We start from the raw sequence: 27,494 nt of genomic DNA on the forward strand, positions 1-27,494 counted from the left end.
GGTTAGCTAGGTGGGTGCTTCCAGTATAGGTAGCCTGGCGGGGGAGAGCGAGAATTGCGCAGTAACTCACCTTGCACGATCCCCGCAGCCTCTTTCTACTTCCTCTCCTAGGTGTCCATCGCGTTGGCACCAGCACCCCACATGTCATCCCAGAGGGTGCTGGTACCAACGAGCCAGGTGCCTGGGAGAGGAAGTAGAAAGAGGCTGCGGGGGATCCCGGAAGGTGAGTTGCTGTACTATAATTATACGCGTGGGATGTGGAAAATTCTATGTGTTAAAAAAACGCTGTTTTAACGATTATGTAATCGTCATGCCCTACATCACGTTTTGGATTTAAAAACGGTTTATCGTGCAGCCCTAATAAGGAGGTTATTTTATATAGGAGGAGTGCATACACCATTTTTTAAAACCCCAGGCTGAACTGTATAAGGAAATGAAAAGATAACTTTTTTTTTTAAATGGAGATGATGAACACAGCTACTGCGGAATTCATTTTTGGAGTGTGTTACGAAATGACTACAGGGAGCTTCAGGTTAAATTACTGGCCTTCCTGGCAGCAGAAAGCTAATGTTTCCTGATGTAGATTCAGAGACATGCGGTGCTATAGGTATAGCAGGGCCAGTCCCTTACATTATGTTGCTGTAAATTCATGGCAGGTGGTCTGGTGGAAGAATTTTCGCTACAGCATTATTGTTTCCTAAAAGCTTAGAGGAATTCTGGGCCAAATGCACAAATGGTTAGATTACCTAAATATGTGTAAGCCTGAAAGAAATACTGTTGCTTGTCTGCCATCTGAACTGTATTTTACTGCAAAAGAACCTGGTCCACTTCCTGTAAATGGATAACACTACTGAGTATTGGGAGTCCACTTCTTCCCTTGCCAGCGCCTACCGGTAGGACTAATACTAACCTTCCAAACGAGATGCCTAACCATAACCTTCCTGCTGACATGCCCAACTCTAACCTTCCCCCTGATACGCCTAACCCTAACTTTCCTACCTAAATGTTACCCTAACCCACCTACTGATACACCTAACACTAACCTTCCTACTGAAATGACCAACCATAACCATTCTACCAATATGCCCAACCATAACCTTCCCACTGATAGGCCTAACCCTAACTTTCCTACCTAAACACCTACCGGTAACCCTAACCCTCCTACTGATACACACAGCCCTAACCTTTCTATCGATATACCCAACCATAACCTTCCTACATATATGCCTAACCTTAACATTAATACCAATATACCCAGCCCGAAGTTTCCTGCCGATATGCCTAATCCTAAATTTTCTACCAATACGAATAACACTAACTGAAACACTCTGACGTTGCTTTCTAATCTCTTGCCAAACACTCCTGCTGTGTACCGATCCCTCCGGCCACTTGTCAAACACTCAGTAATACCTGGGCCAAAGTCAAACACTCCGGCACAGCTTGCCAGTCACTATGTGGCGATTGGCGAACACTCGCAGTTCTTGCCAATGTTTGCACACCGCTGGCCAAACTCTTGGTAAACCTCAAGCCAAAATCAAACACCCGGACTACACAGGGCTACTGGGAGGGGTTGGTGCTGCCCACAGCCGGCGCTACCATTAAGGCAAGGGGGGCAATTGCCCTGGGGCCTCAGAGCCCAGGGGCTCCCCCAAGCCTGTCCCATCTTCGGATAGTTAAAAATTAAATTTATCCAACCCTGCTGCTGGGTACCGCGGCCGTTGGGGGAAGCAGCGGCAAGCAGAGGAAGGAGGAAGGGCTCCCGATTGCCCCCCCTCTCCTGCCTGTATGCAGAGCTATGCAGTGGAAGCGATGGTAAAACTCACGTCACAGTGCTGTTGGGATGTGGGAACTTCTGCAAATCTTCTCCTCGTTGCACAGATCCGTGTTTCCTCTCTGCGGCCCCTAGTGGTGCCTCTCATTACTGCGCCACTAGAAGAATCAGCGAGGAAATATGGAACTATGTGATGGGGAGAAGACGCTAACAGGTGAGTTTTGCTTTCTCTTCTGCTTGCATCGCTCTGCATATGGGGAGGGATGAGGAGGCTACCTAAAACGCAGGAAATCTGGCTAACTATACTAGGTGGAACTACCTATGGCAGCATAGTGATGGAAGCAGTCGGCAGGTGCTCAGGAGGGCCCCCAAGTTACGTTGCCCCGGGGCCCCATTGGAGCTAGAACCGGCCCTGCCCGGGGCCCCATTGGAGCTAGAACCGGCCTTGGTGCTGCCTGAGGCACCAAATGTCAGCTATACAACGGACTACACATCCCATGATCCCTAGCAGTGACTATTAACCAGTACTATCCAGCTAAAAATGCTGATTCTGGATCTCTGGTGTCAGTCTGCAGTTCTGCTGGCCACCAGGTGGCTGATAAAATAGTAGAATCACAATAACGGACTCCCATCATCCTACCAACTCAGGAAGTTCAGCCGTATAGATTTATTTTCACAACCTCTACCAGGAAAATACAAGAGATGACATTCAATCAAAGATACACAAATATATCTATCTATATATAAACTCTACCTAACTGCTACTATCCCAACATTCTCTCACACTAATTGTTCTGACAAGTGGTGATCACCTATCACCACAACATATCATCACAACAAATCAAGAGGCATTTTAGAATGTGTGTATTTCCACGTTAACCCTTTAGCAGCCAATTTATTTAGAGGTTTGCAAGTGCTCCAGGCCAATGTATTTTAGAACTTTTTTTTATTTCTTATTTGTTACAGTCCCCTGCTTCTAATTAGCACTGCTGTAATGTGTATTTATGGACACTTGTCACTAGGGAGCAGTGTGAGACAATAAAAGGACTTCTGCTTTCAGTTTCTGTATTTTTCTGCTAGTTAGAGAGACATCAAAGCATTCCAAGAATTTACAGCACAACAAGCTCTGCTGACTGAGGTCAAAAGCTTTGCACTTTTCTCAAACGAGATAACTCAATTGAAGCTGTTAATGGGTTAAAGGGAACCTGAAGTGCGAGGCATATGGAGGCTGCCATATTTATTTCCTTTAAACCAAGACCAGTTGCCTGGCATCCTGCTGTTCTCTGGCTGCAGTAGTGTCTGAATCACACACCTAAAATGGGCATGCAGCTAATCCAGTCAGACGTCACTCAGAAACACCTGATCTGCATGCTTGCTCAGGGTCAATGACTAAAAGTATTAGAGGCAAAGGATCAGCAAGACAGCCAGGCAATCTGCATAAGGAAATACATGTCAACAATACCAGTTGTCTGGAATTCTACTAATCTTTAATACATCAATACGTGTCTGAATCACACACCTGAAACACCAAATCCGTTCAAACTTTAGGGCCCGTTTCCACTAGTGCGGTGTGATTCCGTTGTGGAAAATGCGAAAACGAATTTGCATGCGGATGCAAATTAGTATGCGATTGTTTGCAAATTTTAACCTGAAAACGCATTAAAATTAGCATCTGTTTGTATGTATGTGAATTTAACCACGTCAGTGCCGGTGTGCTTTTACATTGATTTTAAGGGCCCGTTTCCACTACAGCGAATCTGCATGCATTTTCTGCATGCAGATCGCATAACCCATTAGAGTAAATGGGCCTGTTTCCACTTGTCTGGAATTCTGTGCGGTTTGTTGTGCGGAAAAAATCTACACAGCAGACCCATCAGAATTCACTCGCCGCACACACGCACGTGATTCGTCGGTAGTGTAATAGGAAAATCGCAAGCATTTTAGTCTTGCGGTTTTTCATGCGTTTTCGTTCGCATTTTCAGATAAAAAGTTCAAGTTCAAGTTAAAAACGCATAGCGCAAACCGCGAGCGATTCCGCATGAAAATCTGCATACAAACGCGAACAAATACACAGCGTACGCAAATTCACATGGAAAATTCGCATAATGAAAATGCATGCAAATTTCCTATTAAATAAATTACAGGCAAATCGCACACTAGCCTTGCGGTGTGCGAATTCTGATGGCTCTGCTGTGCAGATTTTTTCTGCACAGTCCACCGCACAGAATTTCTGAGAAGTGGAGACAAGCCCATTGATTTATATTGGTTGTGCGAATCTGCACGCAGAAAACGCATGCAGATTCGCTCTAGTGGAAACGAGCCCTCAAACATCTGAATGCTTGATAATGGTCTATGGCTAAAAGTGTTATAGGCAGATGATGGACTACCAGGCATCTTGCATTGCTTAAAGGAGTCATCAGGAGGATTTGAGGACAATAAGTGCTACTTACCTGGGGCTTCGTCCAGCCCCAAGCTCCCAGCATGTCCCTCGCTGCAGCTCCGCGGTGAGCCGTTCGCCTTTGAAGCTTCCCGGCGCGAGCGGCTCTGTCAGTCACCGCCATGTGGACCGGAGCGTACTGTGCAGGCGCAGAACTACTGCACCTGTGCAGTACACTCCGAACCACGTGGCGGTGATTGACAGTGCCCTCCAGGTGGGCTTGACGCCATCGCCGGGGACTGGGAAGTTTCACAGGCGAACGGCTCACCGTGGAGCTGCAGCGAGGGACATGCTGGGAGCTTGGGGCTGGTAGAAGCCCCGGGTAAGTAGCACTTATTTTCCTCATATCCCCCTGATGACTCATTTAAAAGGAAATAAATATGGCAGCCTCCATATCCTTCTCACTTCAGGTGTAATGAATCTGAAGGTGTCTTGGGTTTGGGACTGTCCATAAACCTGATAGGTATAAAACCCAAGGTGGAAAGTCCCAGCGCAACATTTACAATGAGGACCTGGATACCTGAGCTCTTCCACGTTGGCCACAGTCCTGGTGAGGGTTCCCTTCTCTCTTCTCAGCTTCTTGATCTCCAGTTTGAGCAGTCGGATGTCTTCTACTCTCTGCTTGTATTGAATCTCTCCTTTATTCAGGATGGATTGCTGGATCTTAATCTTCTCGTACAGCAAGGCCAACTCATCGTTTCTGCGGACCAGCTGGGTCCCTAGAATGTCTCTCTCGCTGATCACCTGGATGGATAGGAGACACCTCGTTAGTTCTACAGGTCTTATGGTAAGCCTGCAATTTGCTAATAATACATAAGCAAAGTGCTTGGCTTGCATAAGGTTTACAGCAACTTTCAGCAAATCCTCAGGAAGAAGTCTAAAGTAGGTTCCTTCTTCAGGAGTCAGCCAAAAATCATCATCATCGTTACTCATCACTTTTGGTTTTAAAGCTAAATCAAACCTTTAATGCAAACCTGAAGCGAAAAAAAACCGCCTGATACAATGAATTGTATGTGTAGTACAGATAATAAATAGAACATTAGTTGTAAAGAAAAGTCTCATATTTTTATTTTCAGTTATATAGCTTTTTTTTTATATATAACATTGCATCATTCTGTCATATTTGCAATTAAAAACCACACACTGTATGTTGAGCTATAAAACTAAACAGAAATACTGACCCTTTGAACTTTCCTGCAGTAAAACCTTATCTCAAGCCGTCTCTCATTGTTTCTGGGCTGTTGAAGTGCTTCAGAAAACAGGACTGTATTGGACCCAGTTAGTATGAATAGCTCAGAGAAGCTCTTTTGCATAGATAACAACTGAAGTTTTTAGGTTTGCTTTAAGTTTAAGTGATCCAAAGTCACTCCCAAAATACCTTCCTCAAATCTATCTTGTGAAAGAGAGCAGTATCTGCTGTTACCGCACTTCCTGTGCTTGTTTTCTCCAGTTTCTTAGGTTTAAAAACTTTTCTCTCTTTTAAGATGACTCCTACCCCTGGTTTTCTTCCAAGTCCACATACCTTTCCACTGTGCTCTACAGCCTAGGCCTGATACTGCAAAATGATCGATCCCTTTCCAATCACAATTTGATGGGAGAGGTAATTATTTCTGTGTTACACAGTGCACCCCCGCATTGGAGGGAGTGAAGTAGTAGTAGGGGCCCCCTTAAAGCTCTGCCCCCACCCCCCACCCCCCTTGCATTTGCAGGTGTGGATCCCCTGTATTTATGCCCCTGGAGTGAAGATTGGTTGCAGCCCTCTGTGAGACAACCGCACCTGATCGAGTTCTTTCTTCTGACGAAGCCGCTCGGCGTCAGCGTCAGAGATGATCTTCAGGAGTTTCTTCTCCTCCGCCTCCTGGTTCTCGATGAACTGTTTGGTCTCAGACGCTTGCTGTTTCATTTTCTGCAGCTCGGCCTGTCAGAGGGATAAGTCAGAAGCATAACTAGAAACTGTATACATATGGACATTATGACCGATTGCCAAGGATCTGGAATCTGTATGGAGTTACACATACACTTCTATATCCCACCCTGAAGGTGACCATTATACATCAGATCTACACTTTAAATGTGAACATTCCAATGAGATCAACACAAGGTAAAAAAAAAGTATTTTATTTCATGAAACCATCAAATCTCTTATCTATATGTAAGCTCACATTGGTTAGTAGAATTGACAAAAAATCGATAATCATGTCCATCCGTGTAAATTACAGTATAAGAATTGCCTCTGGGACTGAAATTATTACATGAAAACAATTTTCCTTTAGCTCTGCTTGCCTACAGCTGTGCACCTAACCATGCAGGCTTTAAAGGAACCCGAGGTTTGAGATATATGGAAGCTGCCATATTTATTTCCTTTTAAACAATACCAGTTGCCTGGCAGCCCTGCTGAAAGGTCAGCAGTATCTAAATCACACCCCTGAACCAAGCATGCAGCTAATCTTGTCCGATGCGTCATGGACATCTGATCTCCATGCTTGTTCAGAGGTATTAGAGGCAGAGGATCAGCAGGACAGCCAGGCAATGTGCATTATTTAAAAGGAAATAAACATTTCAGCCTCCATATCCCTCTCGCCTCGGGTTTCCATTAAGACCTCTAGAAGCCTTTTATTTCCTGTTTGGAGAGATGAGATCTGGAAGTTTCCTCCTGTGAACTAAAAAGTCCCCCCTTCCCCATGTAGACAAGTGGATTACACTGTAATGCTGGGATGTTGAGGTATTAAGTTTTTTCTCCTAGTTTGGTTGTCACATGGTTATACCTGACTGTCCCGCCCACCAGCTGAATCTGGAGAGGACAGGAAGAAAGCTGTAGTGAAGTGAGAAGCACATTTGACCTCTGAAAAATGTATTCTGTCCACCACTTTTACTTATCCTAATTGCTATTAGAATTTGCATTCTTTATATTTTGGGTTTAGCGGAGTTGAGACAACGGAAAGATAAAATTAAGCTACAGGTGCACTTAAAGTGTACCCGAGATGACATGTGACGTGATGAGATAGACATGTGTATATACAGTAGCAAGAACACAGACGCCTATGCTGTGCTCCTTTTCTTTTTCCCTGCCTGAAAGAGTTAATATTTCAGCTATGCAACTGACAGTTTTTAGTGAGGACCCAGTCTAGCTATAGCGTCCCTCATGGATAACAAATTACAGCTATAAAACACTTTCCTAAGCAGATAACCGGGCTTCTGACTGCAAGGGATGGATACAAGATGAATAGTTCATGTATTTTCACTCTGGGACTCTTGAGACACTGCAGTTGAGCAGAGACAAATCTACTTTGTAAATGTTTATACAGAAAATAAAACTGCAGGTTTCTAAAAGAAAAAAAAAGTAAATTTTTAGGAGTAGGAGGACAGATTCAATTGTTTATCTCATCAGTTTATTTTCATCTCTGGTTCATTTTAGGTGCAGAAATAAATTAAGATGTAGTAGTAGTAGCAGATTTAAAGCCCCCTTTTGGTAAGGTGAAGTCAAGGAGGTCAAAGAAGGTGGCAGGTGGGCCCCTTGACACCCAATAGGCCCCAAGGACCTGCCTAGGTTGCCCAGTGGATGATCCTGCTCTGCTTAAGTGTTGGAAACAAAGACACACAGTATTCACTGCATTACCTACTAGCTGGGAAATGGACATTTTGACTTCCGACATGATAAAGATGAGGCGGACCTGAGCCGATTGCGCAGCAGAGAGCTAATAACCTGCCAGACAGACCTGGCTGCCCGAGACTGAGACTACCGCAGAGTGCAGCCAGGACACCTTCCATGCTAAATAATTGAGCTGCTAAGACTCCGGTGTCAGACTGATAGCTGCTGATTCCTGGAGTAAATGAGATGCGTACGCTGCAAGCGGGATGTACGCCGGCAGAGAACACTGTAGATTCTCACTAAGTATGACAGATGTGAAGGATGACGAGGAGATGAGCTGAAATTCATCAGTCCTTCCTCTCTTCTACTGATCGATCAGCAATCTGTCAGCCAAGTCAGGTGTCTCACAAGAAACAGCTGACAGAGACCAGACAGAAGGCAAAGCTCTGATACAGAAGGAGAGAGGGAGCACAGCACTGACACAGGAGAAAGGAGGGGGGGCACAGTACTGACACAGGGGGGAGAGGGGGAACAGTACTGACACAGGGGGGAGAGGGGGAACAGTACTGACACAGGACGGAGAGGGGGCACAGTACTGACACAGGAGAAGGGAGAGGGGGCACAGTACTGACACAGGAGAAGGGAGAGGGGGCACAGTACTGACACAGGAGGGAGTGGGGGCACAGCACTGACACAGAAGGAAAGAGAGGGGGCACAGTACTGACACAGGAGAAGGGAGAGGGGGCACAGTACTGACACAGGAGGGAGAGGGGGCACAGCACTGACACAGGAGAAGGGAGAGGGGGCACAGTACTGATACAGGAGCAGGGAGAGGGGGCACAGCACTGACACAGGAGAGGAGAGAGGGGGCACAGTACTGACACAGAAGGGAGAGGGGGCACAGTACTGACACAGGAGGGAGAGGGGGCACAGCACTGGCACAGGAAAAGGGAGAGGGGGCACAGTACTGATACAGGAGAAGGGAGAGGGGGCACAGTACTGACACAAGAGATGGGAGAGGGGGCACAGCACTGACACAGGAGAGGAGAGAGGGGGCACAGTACTGACACAGAAGGGAGAGGGGGCACAGTACTGACACAGGAGGGAGAGGGGGCACAGCACTGGCACAGGAAAAGGGAGAGGGGGCACAGTACTGATACAGGAGAAGGGAGAGGGGGCACAGTACTGACACAAGAGATGGGAGAGGGGGCACAGTACTGACACTGGAGAAGTGAGAGGGGGCACAGTACTGACACAGGAGGGAGAGGGGGCACAGCACTGACACAGGAGGTGAGAGAGGGGGCACAGCACTGACACAGGAGGGAGAGGGGGCACAGTACTGACACAGGAGGGAGAGGGGGCACAGTACTGACACGGGGGAGAGGGGGCACAGTACTGACACAGGAGGAGAGAGAGAGGGCACAGTACTGACACAGGAGGAGAGAGAGAGGGCACAGTACTGACACAGGAGGGAGAGGGGGCACAGTACTGACACAGGGGGAGAGAGCGCACAGTACTGACACAGGAGAAGGGAGAGGGGGCACAGTACTGACACAGGAGGAGAGAGGGGAGGGCACAGTACTGACACAGGAGGAGAGAGGGGGGCACAGTACTGACACAGGAGGAGAGAGAGGGGGTACAGTACTGACACAGGAGGGAGAGGGGGCACAGTACTGACAAAGGAGGGAGAGGGGGCACAGTACTGACACAGGAGTAGGGAGAGGGTGCACAGTACTGACACAGGAGGGAGAGGGGGCACAGTACTGACACAGGAGGGAGAGGGGCACAGTACTGACACAGGAGGGAGAGGGGGCACAGTACTGACACAGAAGGGAGAGGGGGCACAGTACTGACACAGGAGAAGGGAGAGGGGGCACAGTACTGACACAGGAGAAGGGAGAGGGGGCACACTAATGACGCAGGAGACAGGAGATGGGGCACAGTACTGACACAGGAGGAGAGAGAGGGGGCACAGCACTGACACAGGAGGAAAGAGAGGGGGCACAGTACTGACACAGGAGACGGGAGAGCGGGCACAGTACTGACACAAGAGAAGGGAGAGGGGGCAGGCTACTGACACAGGAGGAGAGAGAGGGGGCACAGTACTGACACAGGAGACCCTGCCAAAGTAAAGTGTGAAGAAAGAACAAACCTTCAGAGCTTCCTTCTCCTTCTCTATCCGCAGGTTGTCGAGGTGGACCTTGACCAGGGCTGACTCTTTGGTAGAGATCTCTTCCTTCAGCTGGTCAACCTGGTGGTTCATGATCTTCAGTTTCCTCTTCATCTCTGTTATCTCATCCTGAGGACACAACAAGTATTTGATAACAACAACTGCTGCGGAAGATTTTACAGTATAGCAGGCAAGGATTTAGTAGGGCTTTTGAGGGAATACCAAGCAGTTCTCCTTTAAGATGCTTTTTAGGCTCTGGGAACCTCTCTATCATAGGCCAACTCTGCCCAGAAGTGGGACATCATTCTTGAATGGCACCAATGACAGGTGAGATTTCCATGCTTTGGTACACATGTCCACCATTTTACAAACCAAATATAAATATGTCCCTTTCTCCCCGATGGACCACCCAGTTATTTGGAAATCATGAACCATGAGGAATCCATTGGGGAAGGGTGACACCAGTGTTTCGCTTTGTGGGCAACATACTCTAGATATAAAAATGTAAAATCCTTCAGGGGAAAAATGTGATACTTTCAGTGGAGATGTTACTATTGGACTTCCTGACAGAAATGAAAACCCAGAATCTGATTCAGTCTTCAAATTATCAATATAAACTGAATATCAGGTTTATTTGTAGTTGATGTAAAATATTAGGCTTTGTCTATTTTTCCTCCTTCTCCCGGACACCCAAAGAAAGACAACCATTTCAGGTTCTCACAGATAGCTCCACATCTCTACAGCTATTCAGTGGACTACATCTACCATTCTTGACCTTGCAGATAGCTCCACACCTCTACAGCTCCACATCTATTCAGAGGACTATTGTCTACTATTCTTGTTCGTACAGATAGCTCCACACCTCTACATGTTCACAGGTATTCAGTGGACTATATCTACCATTCTCGTCCTTACAGATAGTTCCACACCTATACATCCCCACAGCTATTCAGAGGACTATATCTACCATTCTTGTCCTTACAGATAGTTCCACACCACTACATGTCCACAGATATTCAGTGGACTATATTTTCCATTCTCGTCCTTACAGAGAGCTCCACAACCCTACATCTCCACAGCTATTTAGTGGACTATATCTACCATTCATGTCCTTACAGATAGCTCCCCAGCTCTACCGCTATTCAGTGAACTATATATGGCTAGCTATATGTGGGGGGCTAACCTGGCTACCTATACTTGGAGGGGGGGGGTATAATTGGGAGGGTAATCTGGCTACCTATACTTAAGGGTTAGCTATATTTGAGGAGGGGGGTAATCTGGCTACCTAAGCTTGGGGCTAATCTGGCTACCTATACTGTGGGGCTCTCAGCTACACATACTGGGGGTGGTACCTCTAGCTACTTATATTTTGGCTACCTATACTGGGGGCTACCTTATATCGAGGCTACCTATACTTTGGGCTACCTAATACTATTGGGGTAGCTCTAGCTTCCTATGCTGGGGCACACAGGTACCTCATAATGTTTTCTGTGGGTAATTTCTTGATACACCCCTGACAAGTATTAACATCACTGGTTTGAGGATTACTATAAATCTCAGTGTCTAAATCGATGCTGAAAAAAACAGGAAACAAAAAACACCCGGACACCAGGAGCCCGATCTGGCGTGATATCATATTAGTTGGTGAAAGTTCAATAAATCTTGTGTGAAAATACTCACAAAGGTGAGTTGCTCCAAAGAGGCAACCACTCATATTGCATGTGGGGAGGTACCGTCCCCACTAGGCCTTTTCTTGGGTAGTCTTGGTCGCAGCTACAAAATGAAAAAATATTCGGCTCGCTGAATATGAGAGGGCAAATGCCCTACTAAGCAGGGCCGGATTTCTACTTTTTACCGCCCTAAGCCAAATGTCAACCTCCGCCCCCCCCCCCCCCCCCCCCCTACTATACTAGGGGAGAGGAAAAGAAAGAGCATGAGAGTGGGGAGTGGAAAGATCGGAACACAGGATGGGGAGGAAAATGCAGGGAACACAGGATGGAGAGGAAAACGCAGGGAACACAGGATGGAGAGGAAAACGCAGGGAACACAGGATGGGGGAGGAAAACGCAAGTAACACAGGATGGGGGAGGAAAACGCAGGGAACACAGGATGGGGGAGGAAAACGCTGGGAACACAGGATGGGGAGGAAAACGAAGAGAACACAGGATGGGGGAGGAAAACGCAGGGAACACAGGATGGAGAGGAAAACGCAGGGAACACAGGATGGGGGAGGAAAACGCAAGTAACACAGGATGGGGGAGGAAAACGCAAGTAACACAGGATGGGGGAGGAAAACGCAGGGAACACAGGATGGGGAGGAAAACGAAGAGAACACAGGATGGGGGAGGAAAACGCAGGGAACACAGGATGGGGGAGGAAAACGCAAGTAACACAGGATGGGGGAGGAAAACGCAGGGAACACAGGATGGGGGAGGAAAACGCAGGGAACACAGGATGGGGAGGAAAACGAAGGGAACACAGGATGGGGGAGGAAAACAAAGGGAACACAGGATGGGGGAGGAAAACAAAGGGAACACAGGATGGGGGAGGAAAACGCAGGGAACACAGGATGGGGGAGGAAAACGCAGGGAACACAGGATGGGGAGGAAAACGAAGAGAACACAGGATGGGGGAGGAAAACGAAGAGAACACAGGATGGGGGAGGAAAACGCAGGGAACACAGGATGGGGGAGGAAAACGCAAGTAACACAGGATGGGGGAGGAAAACGCAGGGAACACAGGATGGGGGAGGAAAACGCAGGGAACACAGGATGGGGAGGAAAACGAAGGGAACACAGGATGGGGGAGGAAAACGCAGGGAACACAGGATGGAGGAGGAAAACGAAGGGAACACAGGATGGGGGAGGAAAACAAAGGGAACACAGGATGGGGGAGGAAAACACAGGGAACACAGGATGGAGGAGGAAAACGCAGGGAACACAGGATGGGGGAGGAAACAAAGGACGAGAGGCATAAAGAGAGATGGGAAGAGAAAACAAGATAGGGAACAGGAAAAAAAGAAAGAAAAAGTACTTAAAGTGGGACAAATAGGAGAGGAAAACAGTCATTAGGAATTAGCAGAAAAGCTGAGACAGAACATTCCTGAGCAGGGGACAAGTCAGCTTATCTAAATTGCAGCTATCTGTCTGCAATTATCATTACTGCTTCCTTATGCTGGGAATACACGATGCATTTTTGGGTTCGTTTTTGCAGTCGTTTTCGCTTTCGATCGATTCTACTCTCGATTCCCCTCTCGATTCCTTATCTTTTCTTATCAATTACATTCACTTGAATGAGGAGAATCGAAACGAAAGTAGAATCGACCAGATCCAACAGGTTGGAATTTATCTATCGAACCCATCTATCTAAAGTAAAAACTTAACGTGTATTCCCAGCATTACTTGTACATTCACTTGTCCTCCGACTAGTCCCAGGCAAATGTTCTGTCCCCAGCAATAGCCCTTGAATCTCCCGGCAGTGAGGAACGTCAGTCACACAAGCAGCTCAGCAGGGAAGTAGAGGAGGCGGGCGGAGCACGTCAGGAGACTGTGAGATGAGCTGCAGCCAGGCAACACATGTGTAAGTTGCCGGCTGGCTCCTGGCTCTGCCCGGCCGACTTTTTATTCCATCATCACCGCTGCCTGACTCAGAAGCCAGACCCAGCCATCCATCCAGCCTGCTCGCTGCTATGAGCACACTTGCAGGGCGGCCGTGGATGGGTACTGCGTACTGCACTGGTGGAGGAGGAGGATTGCTTCTGAGGAGGCAAGAGAGTGTGCGGCTCAGCGGCTGGCAGACGGGCAGCAATGGATGCAAGCGCGGTCAGGGCTTTTCACGATCTACAGCCCAATAGGCTTATTGCCCCTCACCCGCCCTAAGAAAGTAGCATTTATCTGGCGCCCTAGGCCCCGGCCTCGCTTGCCTTGCCAGAAATCAGGTGTTCCGACGTGATAACCTATCGGCCCTGCTACTAAGTAGGGTATAGTAGATAAATTTGGATGGTAGGAGGCGCCCAATTTGACTAGATGAATATTAAAACAGTCACTGTGCTGTTTGCAGCCAATAAATGAAATTATATTTTAACCCGTTACAAAATATTTTCTATTTCTTCTGAGAATAACTGCTTTAGTGAAATTTGAATATTCATCTAGTCAAATTGGGCGCCTCCTACCATCCAAATTTATCAGTGTCTAAATGTTCACCGTATATTGCCAGGTCCTCGCACATCTATGAAGGGAGATGCAACTGCACAAAGGTGCCTGGGCCCTGGAGTCCTATCTGTAGTTTGCTATGAGACGACATCATCTGTTCCTTACACTCCCAGTGGAGCGTAAGGCATCTGTGAAGACTCTCCAATCAGATCTATTTGTTGTTATTTTATTCCAGATATCCCATTTTTCTAATTTATTCTTCCACTGATCTTCATGTTTTTCGAGGTAGCCCCCTCCTTCTTAATACCTGTGGATTAAGTTCTACAGGGAAGTTCTTCTTTCTGGTGTGTTGCTGGATAGTGTACTGGTTAAGGGCTCTGCCTCTGACACAGGAGACCAGGGTTCAAAACTCAGCTCTGTCTGTTCAGTAAGCCAGCACCTATTCAGTAGGAGACCTTAGGCAAGTCTCCCTAACACTGCTACTGCCTATAGAGCGCGTCCTAGTGGCTGCAGCTCTGGTGCTTTGAGTCCGCCAGGAGAAAAGCGCGATATAAATGTTATTTGTCTTGTCTTCTATAGATTCCGCTCCCTGATACCATGGTTTGAAGTTAAAGCCAAGTGCCTGTTATCCAGAACTCTGGAAGTCTCAACTGAGGGGGATAATGGGGGCAGTACTTTTCTAGTTTTCCAGAGCAGAAGGGAATCCTCTGGGTGCTTTCTTCTATACTTCCTGCAGCTCCTGAGGGCTTTCTGGTGTCCCAGCACGTCATGTGGCACTCATCCGGACACATGACATACCGGAACCCATACACAGAGGATGCCGGAAAGGTGCTGGGAGCTACAGGAAGTGTAGAAGATGGCGCTCAGAGGATTGGTAAGTTTCTTCTGCTGCAAGGGGAGAAGGTTAGTGTTATTTTTGGCCGGTTGCTCAAGCAACCGGCATGCACATGTATCCGGCATCAGGCAATCCCCACCTGCGCTGGATACTGGGGATCTTGCTGTATGTTCCAGGTTAAACCCTTAATATTCTTCTCTACACTGTCCTCACTCATAGATCTTCCCCCATGTGTCAATTCTGACTTCATTTCGTGCTGCTCTTTCCTTATATTATTGTAGATAGAACGGCACTCTACCATCTTTAGGACCTATCTAGGTTCTGTGTCCTCAGCCCCAACCCCCTGAGGCTGCTTACTGGTCCTAGCTGTGGTCCATACCTGAGCTTCAATGAGGTTTTTGCTGTACAGGTTGCGATCGGATCTTACAGCCTCGTACAAGTTCTGCTGCTGTTTCAACTTAGTTTCCGCCTCCACTATCTTCTTCTTATAGTCAAAGATCTGCATTTCCCGGACCTTGATGTCCTCCATGTGCTGAAGAACCTGCAAGGAAAAGAAGAGATTGTTGGAAGCCTGTTATGATTTGCATAGAGGTAACCAGGCTCTGCAGCGATGTCACTGAGAGACTCCAACATAAAAGTAAGCTTTATTTAGTGCAGTAATGTATGTATTAAAATAACAATAACCAAACAACAGTGAAAGAATTAACAAGTGTATAAATTGAGCAACAAGTAAAAACTCATAAACATAAAGCAAAATACCTCAAGCAACATACAAATATATACAAGAGACAGCAAGAGCACAGCAAGATCCGGCTAATGATAAAAGACCAAACAGCAGAGCAATACGGCATGGGTATTCATGGCACAGGTATTGTAGGTCAATAGAGATATACAGGTCCTCAACAAACAACAACCAAAAAGAAAATAATTCAACAGCTTCCAAAGCAGGGGCGTAACTAAAAATCATGCCCCCCACCCCGAAAAACTTTGATGGGGCCCACTAAAGTTCACACCCTTTCCCTTGCCTACCCTCGGTGACCCTCACAGCCAGGGGGCCCAGCTTGCGAGGGTCATAAAGCATGTGTGGACATCGTAATATTCAAAACTATAACAAGTATGGCCACTAAAACACCTGATCTGAAGGATGGACCCCTTTGTTGGAGAAATTGAGGTAGAAGTGGCTGCTACCACGTAGTTACACCCCTGTAAGGTTACGATATCCACTTTGGGTCTCAGCAGTACACCATAGATTCCTCTGGGCCATTGGCCAGATGTTCCTCAAACGTGGACTCCCTGCAGTCACCCGGTACTCATACATATGACAACACAAAAACAGTGACCACCACCACAACAGGAATTAAAACTAGTGTTTAGTTTGATATTCAAACACAAGAACAGTTTTATTGCTAAACACACCAAGTGAACAGTACTTACATTGCGGGCCATTCTGATAGGGACCCTACTGATGTTATACAGTGTGTAGTGTACACCTGACTACATACCAATCTGTTATCTTACAGTATTGTGTACGAGGTGAACACTAGGCCTGAGTCCAAGCTCACACATGCATAGTGCAGATTGCCCTCGTCTCCGTAACTTTTTGGGGACATGAGTAGTTCTAAAGGTTGCCCACTGAGTACTGTAGACCTAGCAGGTCAAATAACTTCAACCGGGGATGGCGCAGGAACGACAGGATGGACCAAGGCCTGGGAAGGCTCTATGGTATCCAGAGCCTTCCCCCTACTTAGGTAAGTATCAAACCTGAAAGAGACTCTGTAATAAAAAAAAACCCTCTGGGGGATACTTAACTCGGGAGGGGGAAGCCTCAGGGTCCCAATGAGGCTTCCTCGTCCTCTGTACCATGGGGGAATTCAGCCCTGTTTCCCCCGAAAGTCCCTTGACAAACCTGACAAGCGACAGCGCAGGCAATATTTACCTACTGCGATACTGCGCAGGTGCACTAGTGGCTCTTTGTTCGGGGTAAGGTGGAAACAGCCGTGCCCGATCGATCTGCTCTCAAAAGACTCGCGCCTGCGCAGTAGAGCGGATACGATCGGGCTCGGCTATTTCTGCCTTAGCCTGAATGAGGAACTGCTAGTGCGCCTACGCAGGATTGCGGTAGGTAAATATTTACCTTGCCGCAGTTTGGGGGATCCCAGCACTTGAACGGAGGGACGGGGAAGCCTCGTTAGGATCCAGAGGCTTCCCCCTCAAGAGGTAAGTATCCCCCAGAGGTTTTTTTTGTTACAGGTTTTCTTAAAGTGAGTTTTCTTACTTCAGGTTTGCTTCACTGTATAGTCCAGGAGGCAGTCACACCCTGACGAAGCTCCCAAGGGGTGGGTGCAATGCTTGGTGGGCGGAGTCACATCCCAAAGCTACACTGAGCGTCTACGACTGGCTGCAGCCGCGATCGGCTTACACACATTTTATGCCAATACCGCTACCCGCAAGGAAGACAACGCTGGAAATTACTGTGCTTCTATATATACGCTGAGAGTACTCGGCGGAGCCGCGGAGCGGAGGAATCCTGCTGCCTTGCAATGGAGTGGTGAGATACCCTTGGGACCTACCCACTAGGAGTGCCGCTGTGCACCTCATGCTTTGAAGCATCTGAGTGTTTATTGGATCTTGGCCATTGATAGCCGCTAAGTCTACCCACTGCACTTCCGAGCTCTGTCATCTAACCCTGAAGAAATCCGTTGTGTCTGGTACCTGTAGCCAGTGTGTGGCATGGCGTGAGTGGAGGTGGGAGTGGTATACGGAGTGCTCCGCAGCTTGCTTATAAAGGGAGTCTGAAGTGAAAAACAAACAAACAAAAAAACAGATACTCGCCTAAGGAGTGGGAAGGCTCTGGGTCCTATAGAACCTCCCTGGTCTCCTCGCGGTCCCCATGTTCCCCCCCCAGGCTCCCATGTAAGCAATCTATGGCCTATGGGTGGCTTCGGGAGTATTTGGAAGCACTCGGGCTTCTAGAGACGGGCCGCTCCATACTGCGCACGCGCGAGTGCCCTCTCTCGCACACTCGTGCATGTGCACTACAGAGCCGTCGGTCTTTGGGAGCCTGAGTGCTTCCAAAGATTTCTGAACTCGTCCACAGCGGGAAATTCAAATGGAGGAGCCTTCGGGGGAACCAGGACATCGGGAGGAGAACGGGAAGGCTCTATAAGACCCAGAGCCTTAACTCCCTTTAGGTGAGTATTTGTTTTTATTTCAGTTCCGTTCAGTCTTGCTTTAAGTGTTTTTAGTGTGCTGACCATTATAGTCCTAGAGGCATCACAGAGCCACACTGAGTGCAGAGACTTACCTTCTGGGTCAGCTCGCTGGCCTCATTGATGTAGCGATCCCGCTCCTTCTCCAGCTGGTAAATGATTTTGCGCTGCTTCTGGGCCTCTTCCTTGTAGTTGGCTATCTCTTCTTCCAGGTTCTTCTTGGACTGTTCATGGAGCTTCACCAAGTTGATCTGCTTCTGGGTGGCACCAGACGCTTTCAGGAGATTCTATCGGTAAAAACATAATGATGATTATTTTATAAACGCAGAGAACAATGTTATATTTGAGTAGGTTGTTGTTTCCTGGTTTATCATCTTTTATTTATAAACTGGCCAGATATTGCACAGTGCTGTCACACATTATTATTATTTTATGGTTATTGATTTTTATTGTGCCAACATCTTCAAGATACATGAACAAACTAGGGGAAAAAAATTATGCAAAAGTACAAATATATGGATAAGTCAGTGAATACAGCCATACCAATCCGCATTACAGTGTAATCAGTCTCTTTTATCCCCCTATACATTCACGTTGTAAGATGGCGCTGTCAGGGCCGGATTTAGGCCAAGGCCATCTAGGCCGTGGCCTAGGGCACCACAGGAGCAAGGGCACCAAAGCAGCAGGCTGAACTTATGCAGCATGTGCAAGCTTAAAAATGCTGCAATCCAGGTAGATCAGGCGAATGCCTGACCGCGGTACTCTGCTGCTAGCCACCTGTGTAGCAGCCACCTTGCTCTCTGTGCGTGTTTGCATTGTGGCCGGCGACTCTGGACTTGGGCAGCATTGGAGATGGAAAGGAAGAGGAAGCTTCTGCACTGGAGACAAGCTGAGAAATGAGTGACACTGATGGCTGCTGTGTTGTGAAGGGGAGCTGGCTACCTGTACTGAAAGGGAGGGGAGTAGGGATTAAGGGAGCCATCTGGCTACCTATACTGGAGTGGAAGGGGGGAGGGGTCATCTCACTACCTATACTGAAGGGGGCAGCTGGTGACAGTGGCCTTGGGTGCTAAAGAGTACAAATCCGGCCCTGGGCGCTGTACATGGTCGCCACGGCCACAGGGCTCCGGGCTTTTTTTCTATTTTTCATTGTAATCTGCCTTCTTAACTCACCTCCAAGCCCCTCTACCTCCGGGGTAAGTTGTGGAGGTCACAGGCATGCTGTTCTCGTGCGATACCAGCAATCGGACTGTGGTTTGCAGGCTGATCAAAAGTTCAGGTCATCAGCTGTTCTGGCCCACGTGCTCAGACCAGGAAATGCCGCTGCTACCAGGACGTTCTCTGAGCTGCCGATCCACCGTTGCTGTTTGGGGTCAGACCACCGCTCACTCCCACTGCTGTTAAGTGTGCCGCTCTCCTCCAATGTTGCTGATCCATCGCACAGGAAGCTCATCGCCGCTGCACACAGACGGGTCCTCCTCCACTCGCCGCACAGACCCGGCATCACAGTCAGGCCTTTGCAGCTCTGCGAGTCACTCCACCACCCGACACCAGTCACCAGCAACCCATCACTGCCACTCGTTACCTCCAGGCCGGACCCACTTGGAAGAGACCCTCAAGCTGAGCTCCAGAGAGAGTCTCCTCCAACCTCAGCCTCCAGCCTCCTCGGCCACCCACGTGGAGGAGCTCCTCTCCTCCGAGCTCTTCAGATCACCGCACCCTCAGAGTGCCTCACAGCCTGCCCCCATCTGAAACAACCCAGGCTGGCATCACCCCCCGGGCCCCCTGGTCACTCATGCAGCTCAAGAACCTTGGGGATCCAGTTCACACCACTGCTGCTCCAGCCGTGTCAGATGGGACAGTTACCACAGCGGTCCGCACTGACTCCAGATCCTCCACCGCCAAGGGGCAATGAACACAAAAAATACTTTTTCCACCCGTGTGGGGTCTCACCGGCTTCCCTGCCCTGACTGGCCCACCGCATGGTCTGCTCCTCCTGGGCCACATCGACCCCAGCCACCTCGACGCCTGATCCATCTGACCTGATCCACTTCCTCGCCTGATCCATCTGATGGCTGCCCTGCATAAGGGGACAGTGAGTCCCCTTATGCTCACTGTCCTTCTCACTTTCTCTCTCACTTTATCTTTATTTTCCTTCCTTTTTCTCTCTCATCTCTCTCTCTTCCCCAGGGTTGGACTGGGGGGGTCATCTGATTCAAAGTATCACTGCAGAAGCGCTTTGAGTGCCATATATGGCAGCGGATTACCCCCTACTGTCCTTCTCCTGGGTCCATCTGTAAGTTTTCTTCCATCTAGGCTATATTCTATGCCTTGTATATTTACTGTATCTACTGTATGTACCACTGTAAGTAGCTGTATGCCTTGTATGCACCAACTTTATATTTACTGTATGCTAAATGCTACCATTTTGCTACTGTTCCACCACCGACCCTGTTGTGCCAAAATCAGTTCCGGATACAACTCATTGTTGTACTTGGCGAAATGAACATGATTCTGACATTACGAGTGGTTTGGATCACCCCGAGCTGCTTGGTTACTCTGTTATACTGGTCCAAGCCCTATCCCATACAGCCATATCAATCCCTGCCATGTACTGATGAGGACCAAAAGTCCGAAACAGGCTGTCTACATGTGGGGTTGGTGTGGCTGTGTAATAATTAAAGCTATAGGCTTGCTATACACCAGCGGTTCTGGATGCTTGCCTGGCTTACAGAGGCGAAAAGAGATAATTTGCATATTCAGTAGTGGTGCGTTGTGGGTAACCACAAATGTTCACTTATAGTTGAATTATTGCAAGTTTCCTTCTGTTTTAAGAAGGCAAATTTCACCAAGCATTGATTATTAGTAGGAGGGCTTTTCGGTCTCTTTTATCCCCCTATATATTCCTAGTGGTGTGGGTCACCCCGAGCTGCTTGGTTACTCTATAATAATAAGAGGAGACAAAAGGGAAGTGCAGTGTGTTGCTGCCTAAAGGTACGTACACATGTCCTGATTTTCCGCACAACGTTTTGTCCAACTTGTTGTTTGAAGGACAAGTTGGACGTGTGTACGCACAGTCGAGCGACTGATAACAGCCGATTTGCCTGATCCGCTTGGCGGAACAGTTGGACCAACTGTCGTTCAAACGACTGTCAGGTCCGTAGGTGTGTACAAATGACTTCTAGTCGTTTGTCCAACTAATAGACGTTCAAACATACAGTTGTTTGATCAGTCGTTTAATCTAGTCCATTGTTCTATCCAGTCCACTGTCCATTATCAAACTGGTTAAACGACATGTAAATTAGGATATCAGCCGCTTTGTTGGTCAGTGTGTACAGGATGTTTGAACGCCTGGTTGTTTGCGGTTCAAGTTGTTTAAATGACCAGTTTAAACGAAAATTAGACGTAAAGTTGGACGTGTGTACGCACCTTAAAGCGGACCCACACCAAACATTTTTTTAATTCAAAATATTTAGTTGCACCACTCTGACACGTACAAAGATAAATAAACACTCCTTCAAGCCTATGAGAATTTCAGTGCATGCTATTCACCCTTCTCTTTTCCTAACTAGGGTTATACAGGTGGCAGCCATTAGCAATTCCTCCTTTGCTGGACACCATCTACTCCACCAGTTTGCCGGATTATTTGCCGGCAATATGAAAGGAAGGGGAGGGGTTCCTCCAATAAATGTAAAATATTTTATATTTGTCATCATGCAGCTGAAAAAAGGCTGCTATTTATTATTATAATTTAGAAAATAGATTTTATTTCTGAAATCTTGTATTTTTAGTTTGGGTCCACTTTAAGAGACGGAGTGGTGTGTTTACTTTTCTTATGAATCCTCTCTCTTTGGCCTCTATTCAATTACAGTACTTTTTCTCAGTTTTCGCACAGGAGATGTTTTTACGCCTTAAAACAACTTTTCAGCCACCAGCAAGCAAAAATATACCCAACATAAGTTTGGTATTACTTCTTTACTTTAGTGCGGTAAGATTGTTGAAATTATTGAGATTAAGATGAAAATTGATCTCCTGGGAGAAAAAAAAAAGTCTACTGAATAGGACCCCCTGGCTCTTAGGGGTTGATGCAGGAAAGCACAATAGTATTGCCGTGCACAGACATCACATAGCAATATTATCCTTACTACAGGCACTGCTATCAACGCAACCTGCGGTACTTCCAAGGCCAGATTTATGCTTTTTGTGACCTTAGGCTGAAAATGTTGCGGCTCCCCTTTCTTGTCCCCCAGTGCCCCTCCCATTCCATGTGCAGTCCCCTCTTCCACTGAAACATCAATGTACTGTAGCCCCTCTCTTTCATGAACAGCTCCATTGGACGTCAGTTTCCCTTTTTTCTCTATTGCTTTCCATTCACATGTAGCAACCCATCTTTAATGTTCAGATGGTCTCTTGGGCTGCAGCCGCCCAAAGCCAGGGCCTTTGTGGCCTTTCCTGAAATCCAGGCCAGGGAACTCCAGTAGCACGACTTTTGCTATGGTAACATGCATAACTAATGAGCATTACTGTTAGTAGTTACCTTAGCAATGGTCATGCTAGTGGAGTGCTGCGGTCTGCGTTAATAGCATGACTAGTGGTACACAGTGCCGGTAGTAAGGGTAATATTGTCATGCGATGTCTGTGCACGGCAATATTACTACGCTTTCTTGCATCAGACCCTTAGTTAACTTTTCTCCTGATTTTTATGCCAGATGTTTTTACACCTTATCAATAAAATACTTTTTAAACTAGAACTAGTTCACTAGTTTAGATGCCTGTGGGTTACAGTGATTGAACGTGTATTTTTTCAATTGCTATGCTACTAAAAACTTATTTTTTACATAAGGTGAAAAATTACCTCATTGCAGAAAGGCTAACTGAATAAAGGCCAATTGTTGGTGAAAATTGCATTTCACCGCGTTTGCGTTTTCTTGCAGATTTTTCATATGTGTTTTCAGTTTCGAAAATGCATTTGCCTGCATTTTAACAGATAGCGTTAAAATACATCGAATTTGAAACACTGGCGGCATGTGAAAAAAGCTGAGCGCAGGCAGTTTTTTTTCCCCACAAAGGCAAAAATGGAACTGTGAACAAAATATTGAAGAATTGCAAACGGCCCCTAGCAATGCATTTCATACACAGCTCTATGCAAATGATGCAAAATAGAAAAACGTCCACGATTGCAGGAAGTGTGCGCCCTGCTTAAGGGGATAATGCAAAGTCACAAGAGCTAAGGTGATGGATGATGGGTAAACTGTTTATCTCTGTATACATCTGGCAGAAGAATAGCGCCTACTCTCACAGAAATGTGATTAGGTGTTAGATTTGTAATACAGGTAGTCCCCGGTTATCTAACGAAATGGGACTGTAGTTTCGTTCTTAACCTGAATCTGTCCATAAGTTGAAACTCTGTGCTGTCTTTTATTATTATTTAGTATTTATAGAACACTGACATCTTCCGCAGTGAGTATATAGTCCTGACGCTTAAAGGGATACTGTAGGGGGGTCGGGGGAAAATGAGCTGAACTTACCCGGGGCTTCTAACGGTCCCCCGCAGACATCCTGTGTTGGCGCAGCCACTCACTGATGCTCCGGCCCCGCCTCCAGTTCACTTCTGGAATTTCTGACTTTAAAGTCAGAAAACCACTGCGCCTGCACGCCCGTGTCCTCGCTCCCGCTGATGTCACCAGGAGTGTACTGCGCAGACACAGACCATACTGGGCCTGCGCTGTGCACTCTTGATGACATCAGCGGGATTGAGGACACGGCAACGCAGGCGCAGTGGTTTTCAGACTTTAAAGTCTGAAATTCCAGAAGTGAACCGGAGGCGGGGCCGGAGCATCGGTGAGTGGCTGCACCAACACAGGATGTCTGCGGGGGACCGTTAGAAGCCCCGGGTAAGTTCAACTCATTTTCCCCTGACCCCCCCTACAGTATCCCTTTAACTGTCCCGCAGACGGGCTTACAATCTATTCCCTACCATAGTCATGTCTATGTATGTATCGTGTAGTGTATGTATCATAGTCTAGGGCTAATTTAGGAGGAAGCCAATTAACTTATCTCTATGTTTTTGGAAATGTGGGAGGAAACCAGAGTGTTTGGAGGAAACCCACACAGACACGGGGAGAACATACAAACTCTATGCAGATCATGACCTGGCTGGGATTCAAAACGTGGACCCAGCGCTGCAAGGCGAGAGTGCTAACTACTACACCACCGTGCAGCCTCCATATTCCTCTCACTTTAGGTGTAAATATTGTGTAGTGTATGTATCATCATAGTCTAGGGCCAATTTAGGGGAAACCTATTAACTTATATGTATGTTTTAGGATGTGAGAGGAAACTGGAGTGCCTGGAGGAAACCCACACAGACATGGGGAGAACATACAAACTCCGTCTTGGCTGGGATTCGAACCGGGGACCCATCGCTGCAAGGCGAGAGAGCTAACCACTGCGCCACCGCTCTGCCCATTAAGACACTCTGCCCCCTGTACCTCCTCTATGCGCCCCTGTGCCTCTAGTGTGCCCCTCTGTGTTACCTCTGTTTCCCCATGCCTTCAGTATCCCTCACTGTCCCTTCACTTTGTCACCTCTGGGCTCCTGTGCCTTCAGTGCACTGTAGCAAAATGTAATTTTACCAGCTTAAAAACATTTTTATTTTATTTAAATCAATTTTCACAAAATCTAGAAAGGTCTTTTTGAAAAAAACTTGTTTTGACTTGTTCCCACAGACTCAAATTTCACATTTTCGGCCCGTTTGTATCAGTGGGTCATTCGTAAGTTGGGGACTACTTGTGCTCTAATTCACTGGCCATTATCATGTGGCCATCACAGCAAATCAGAACCTTACACATCTATCGCGTGGCTCTCCATAAGTTTCCCTACACCCCAGAAGTGATGGGCGGGTGTAACGTATCCAGAGTAACATATCACTCACCTTGTTGAGCATGTCTCGCTCTCGCACCAGCTCATCCACCGCCTTCTTATCCATTTCTGCTTGTTTCTTTGCAGATTCCATTTCTGCAGACATAAACATTTTAAATAACGCTCATCCAATATCACATCAGACCTAAATATAATGGGAAGGATTACGTGACTGCACTTGATATGTGTTTAGTATACATTGAGGAAAAGGTCTAGGCAACAAAAATCCCCCACCTCTTAACATTTCATAAGTTACCTATGAAATAACACTAACTACTGTTGGTGTTGGAATTCAGCATAGTGAATTCGGAACACTGGATTACTCCTGAATGGTGCTGTTTCCTCATGTGGCTCTGATACGTCCTTCAAACTGGAAGGAGGAAGTATCGAAGTCACGTGACGCACAACGTGATATGCAAACCATTGACCTCCTCCTGGCCCTGTCTGCTTGTTCAGTGCTGAACGGCTGCAGTCGGGAGTATTTAGGTGATTTGCTATGCCGAATTCATACACCAACACTACCGCTAACCATACAATCTTGATTGTTCAAGCACAAATCTATCTCGGGTAAGCTGCCAAGCTGCATGGAAGTGGTAAGATTGTGTAATTGTATGTTTAGTGGCCAACGTTAATGCTGCTCAGCAGAACAGTCTGGCTTAACTAATGCCTGGTGCATACCACAAAATTACCCATCAGCTAGATTTTGTACAAAAGTGATTAGAAAATTGATTGGAAATCAGATTGGATCTGTCAGAAATAATTGATTTGACCTGTCTATCTGACGGGAAATTGCATGGTTTCTACCGGGCATTACATTCCCAAGTAATGATCTATCTATGGGCGGCTTCCATAGATACACAACACACCTGGTTAGAGTGGCCTCCGAAAGTTCTGACTGGCAGGAGGTTCTCTGGAGAACCTGTATTCTGCTACACGGGGCTGGCATGCTTACCCTTGTGAAAGTTGTTCATGTGTGGCATAACTCGTATAGAAGCTTGAGGTCAGTTTGATCAGGCGATAGATTTGTAAGGCCCTGATTTGCTGAGATCACATGCTTATTTAACAAACATCAGAGACACAAAGTGGCAAATGATTGCAGCCAGCAAATCAGAGTCTCACATATGTACCTTGTTTCCCTGAAAATATGACCTATGCCGAAAATAAGCCCTAGCATGATTTTGCATGATTTTTGAGGATGCCTGAAATATTAGCCCTACTCTAAAAATAAGCCCTACTCTAAAATAATTACAGTTCATAAAAAAGTCAATGTAAATAGTGTCCAGGCACTAATGTAAAAAAGTTATATTAACCGGCACAAGAAGGTAGAAGGACAAATAGACCCTCCACCAAGGAAAACAGACATCCCCAAAATAAACGCACTCAAAAAAACCCACGAGACCCAAAACAAAACCGGTTGGCAAGCGCCGGGCTCTCGGTAAATGTGGACATGGAAAAAAGAAATAGAGTCAATTATGAAAAAATCTTGATGGGATTTAGAATTTTGAAAGTCATGATGATGTTCCAGAATAAGATGAAATGGTTATATTTGATTACATATTGATTTTTTTTCTTTTTTTTTTTGTTCAAGAATAGATGTAAATTACTGTTCATGGGAAAACAAGACATCCCCTAAAAGTAAGCCCCAACGCATCTTTTGGATGAAAAATTACCGGTAATATAAGACCCTCTCTTGTCTTATTTCCAAAGTATCACCCATTCAAACAGATAGTCTATCCTAATTTTTGCTATACAAAAGCAACGCTAACCCTAAGTGCCATCTTCTGGTTGAAACAAAGAATGCAGCTTAAAATTGTGTCACTGTAAGATCAAGAGGGAAATATAGTTTCATGTCAGAGAAGTGGAAAGCAAAAATGTGCTTTCTTAAAACAGAAAGTACGGTATTTGCAATAATTCAGGTTGGAGTGACCTCTGAGATTTCTCCCAGTGCATCACTGCTGAAATATGCTCAAATTACCCATTGATGTCCCTGCGGGCTAAACACACCTCCAGATATGCGGGAATGCAATGATGTGTCCGTTTTTTAATATTACAGACTGTAGACTGTGTAACTCTGGGTGTTTCAAGTCCTACTCCATAGAACCACATTAATCCATGCCATGCACTGATGAGGATCAATTGATCAGAAACAGTCTGTATGCATGTTGGATTAATGTGGCTGTGTAATATTGAAAAGCTGACACATCATTGCATCCCAGCGGATCTGGAGGTGTGTCTAGCTTATAAGGACAACAAGGGGTAATTTGCACATAAGTTGAGCTGTAAACATTTGTCTTGAGTGTTGAGATGTAGAGGTGATAGTTACAGGTAGGGCTGGGACAAGGTCTTCCAGGACCAGAGGCTGAGATTCCAAAGTGCGACCCCCCCCCCCCCCTATTTAGACAGCCATATCC

At 46.7% G+C, this 27,494-nt stretch overlaps 1 protein-coding gene across 1 annotated transcript in view; it reads right to left on the reverse strand.

Moving 5' to 3' along the window:
- Window positions 1-27,494, reverse strand: part of CFAP58 (cilia and flagella associated protein 58) — a 95,461-nt gene that overhangs the window by 46,482 nt on the left and 21,485 nt on the right. The window contains exons 8-13 of the mRNA XM_068257839.1: window positions 25,097-25,179; window positions 18,258-18,449; window positions 15,333-15,494; window positions 9,950-10,096; window positions 5,986-6,126; window positions 4,729-4,952 (exon numbers count right to left, since the gene is read on the reverse strand). Of these exons, the coding sequence (XP_068113940.1) occupies window positions 4,729-4,952; window positions 5,986-6,126; window positions 9,950-10,096; window positions 15,333-15,494; window positions 18,258-18,449; window positions 25,097-25,179 (949 nt within the window). The remainder of the gene's footprint in view (window positions 1-4,728; window positions 4,953-5,985; window positions 6,127-9,949; window positions 10,097-15,332; window positions 15,495-18,257; window positions 18,450-25,096; window positions 25,180-27,494) is intronic.

The sequence above is a fragment of the Hyperolius riggenbachi genome, chromosome 10 (assembly GCF_040937935.1).
Source record: "Hyperolius riggenbachi isolate aHypRig1 chromosome 10, aHypRig1.pri, whole genome shotgun sequence".
In the NCBI taxonomy this organism is placed as follows: domain Eukaryota; kingdom Metazoa; phylum Chordata; class Amphibia; order Anura; family Hyperoliidae; genus Hyperolius; species Hyperolius riggenbachi.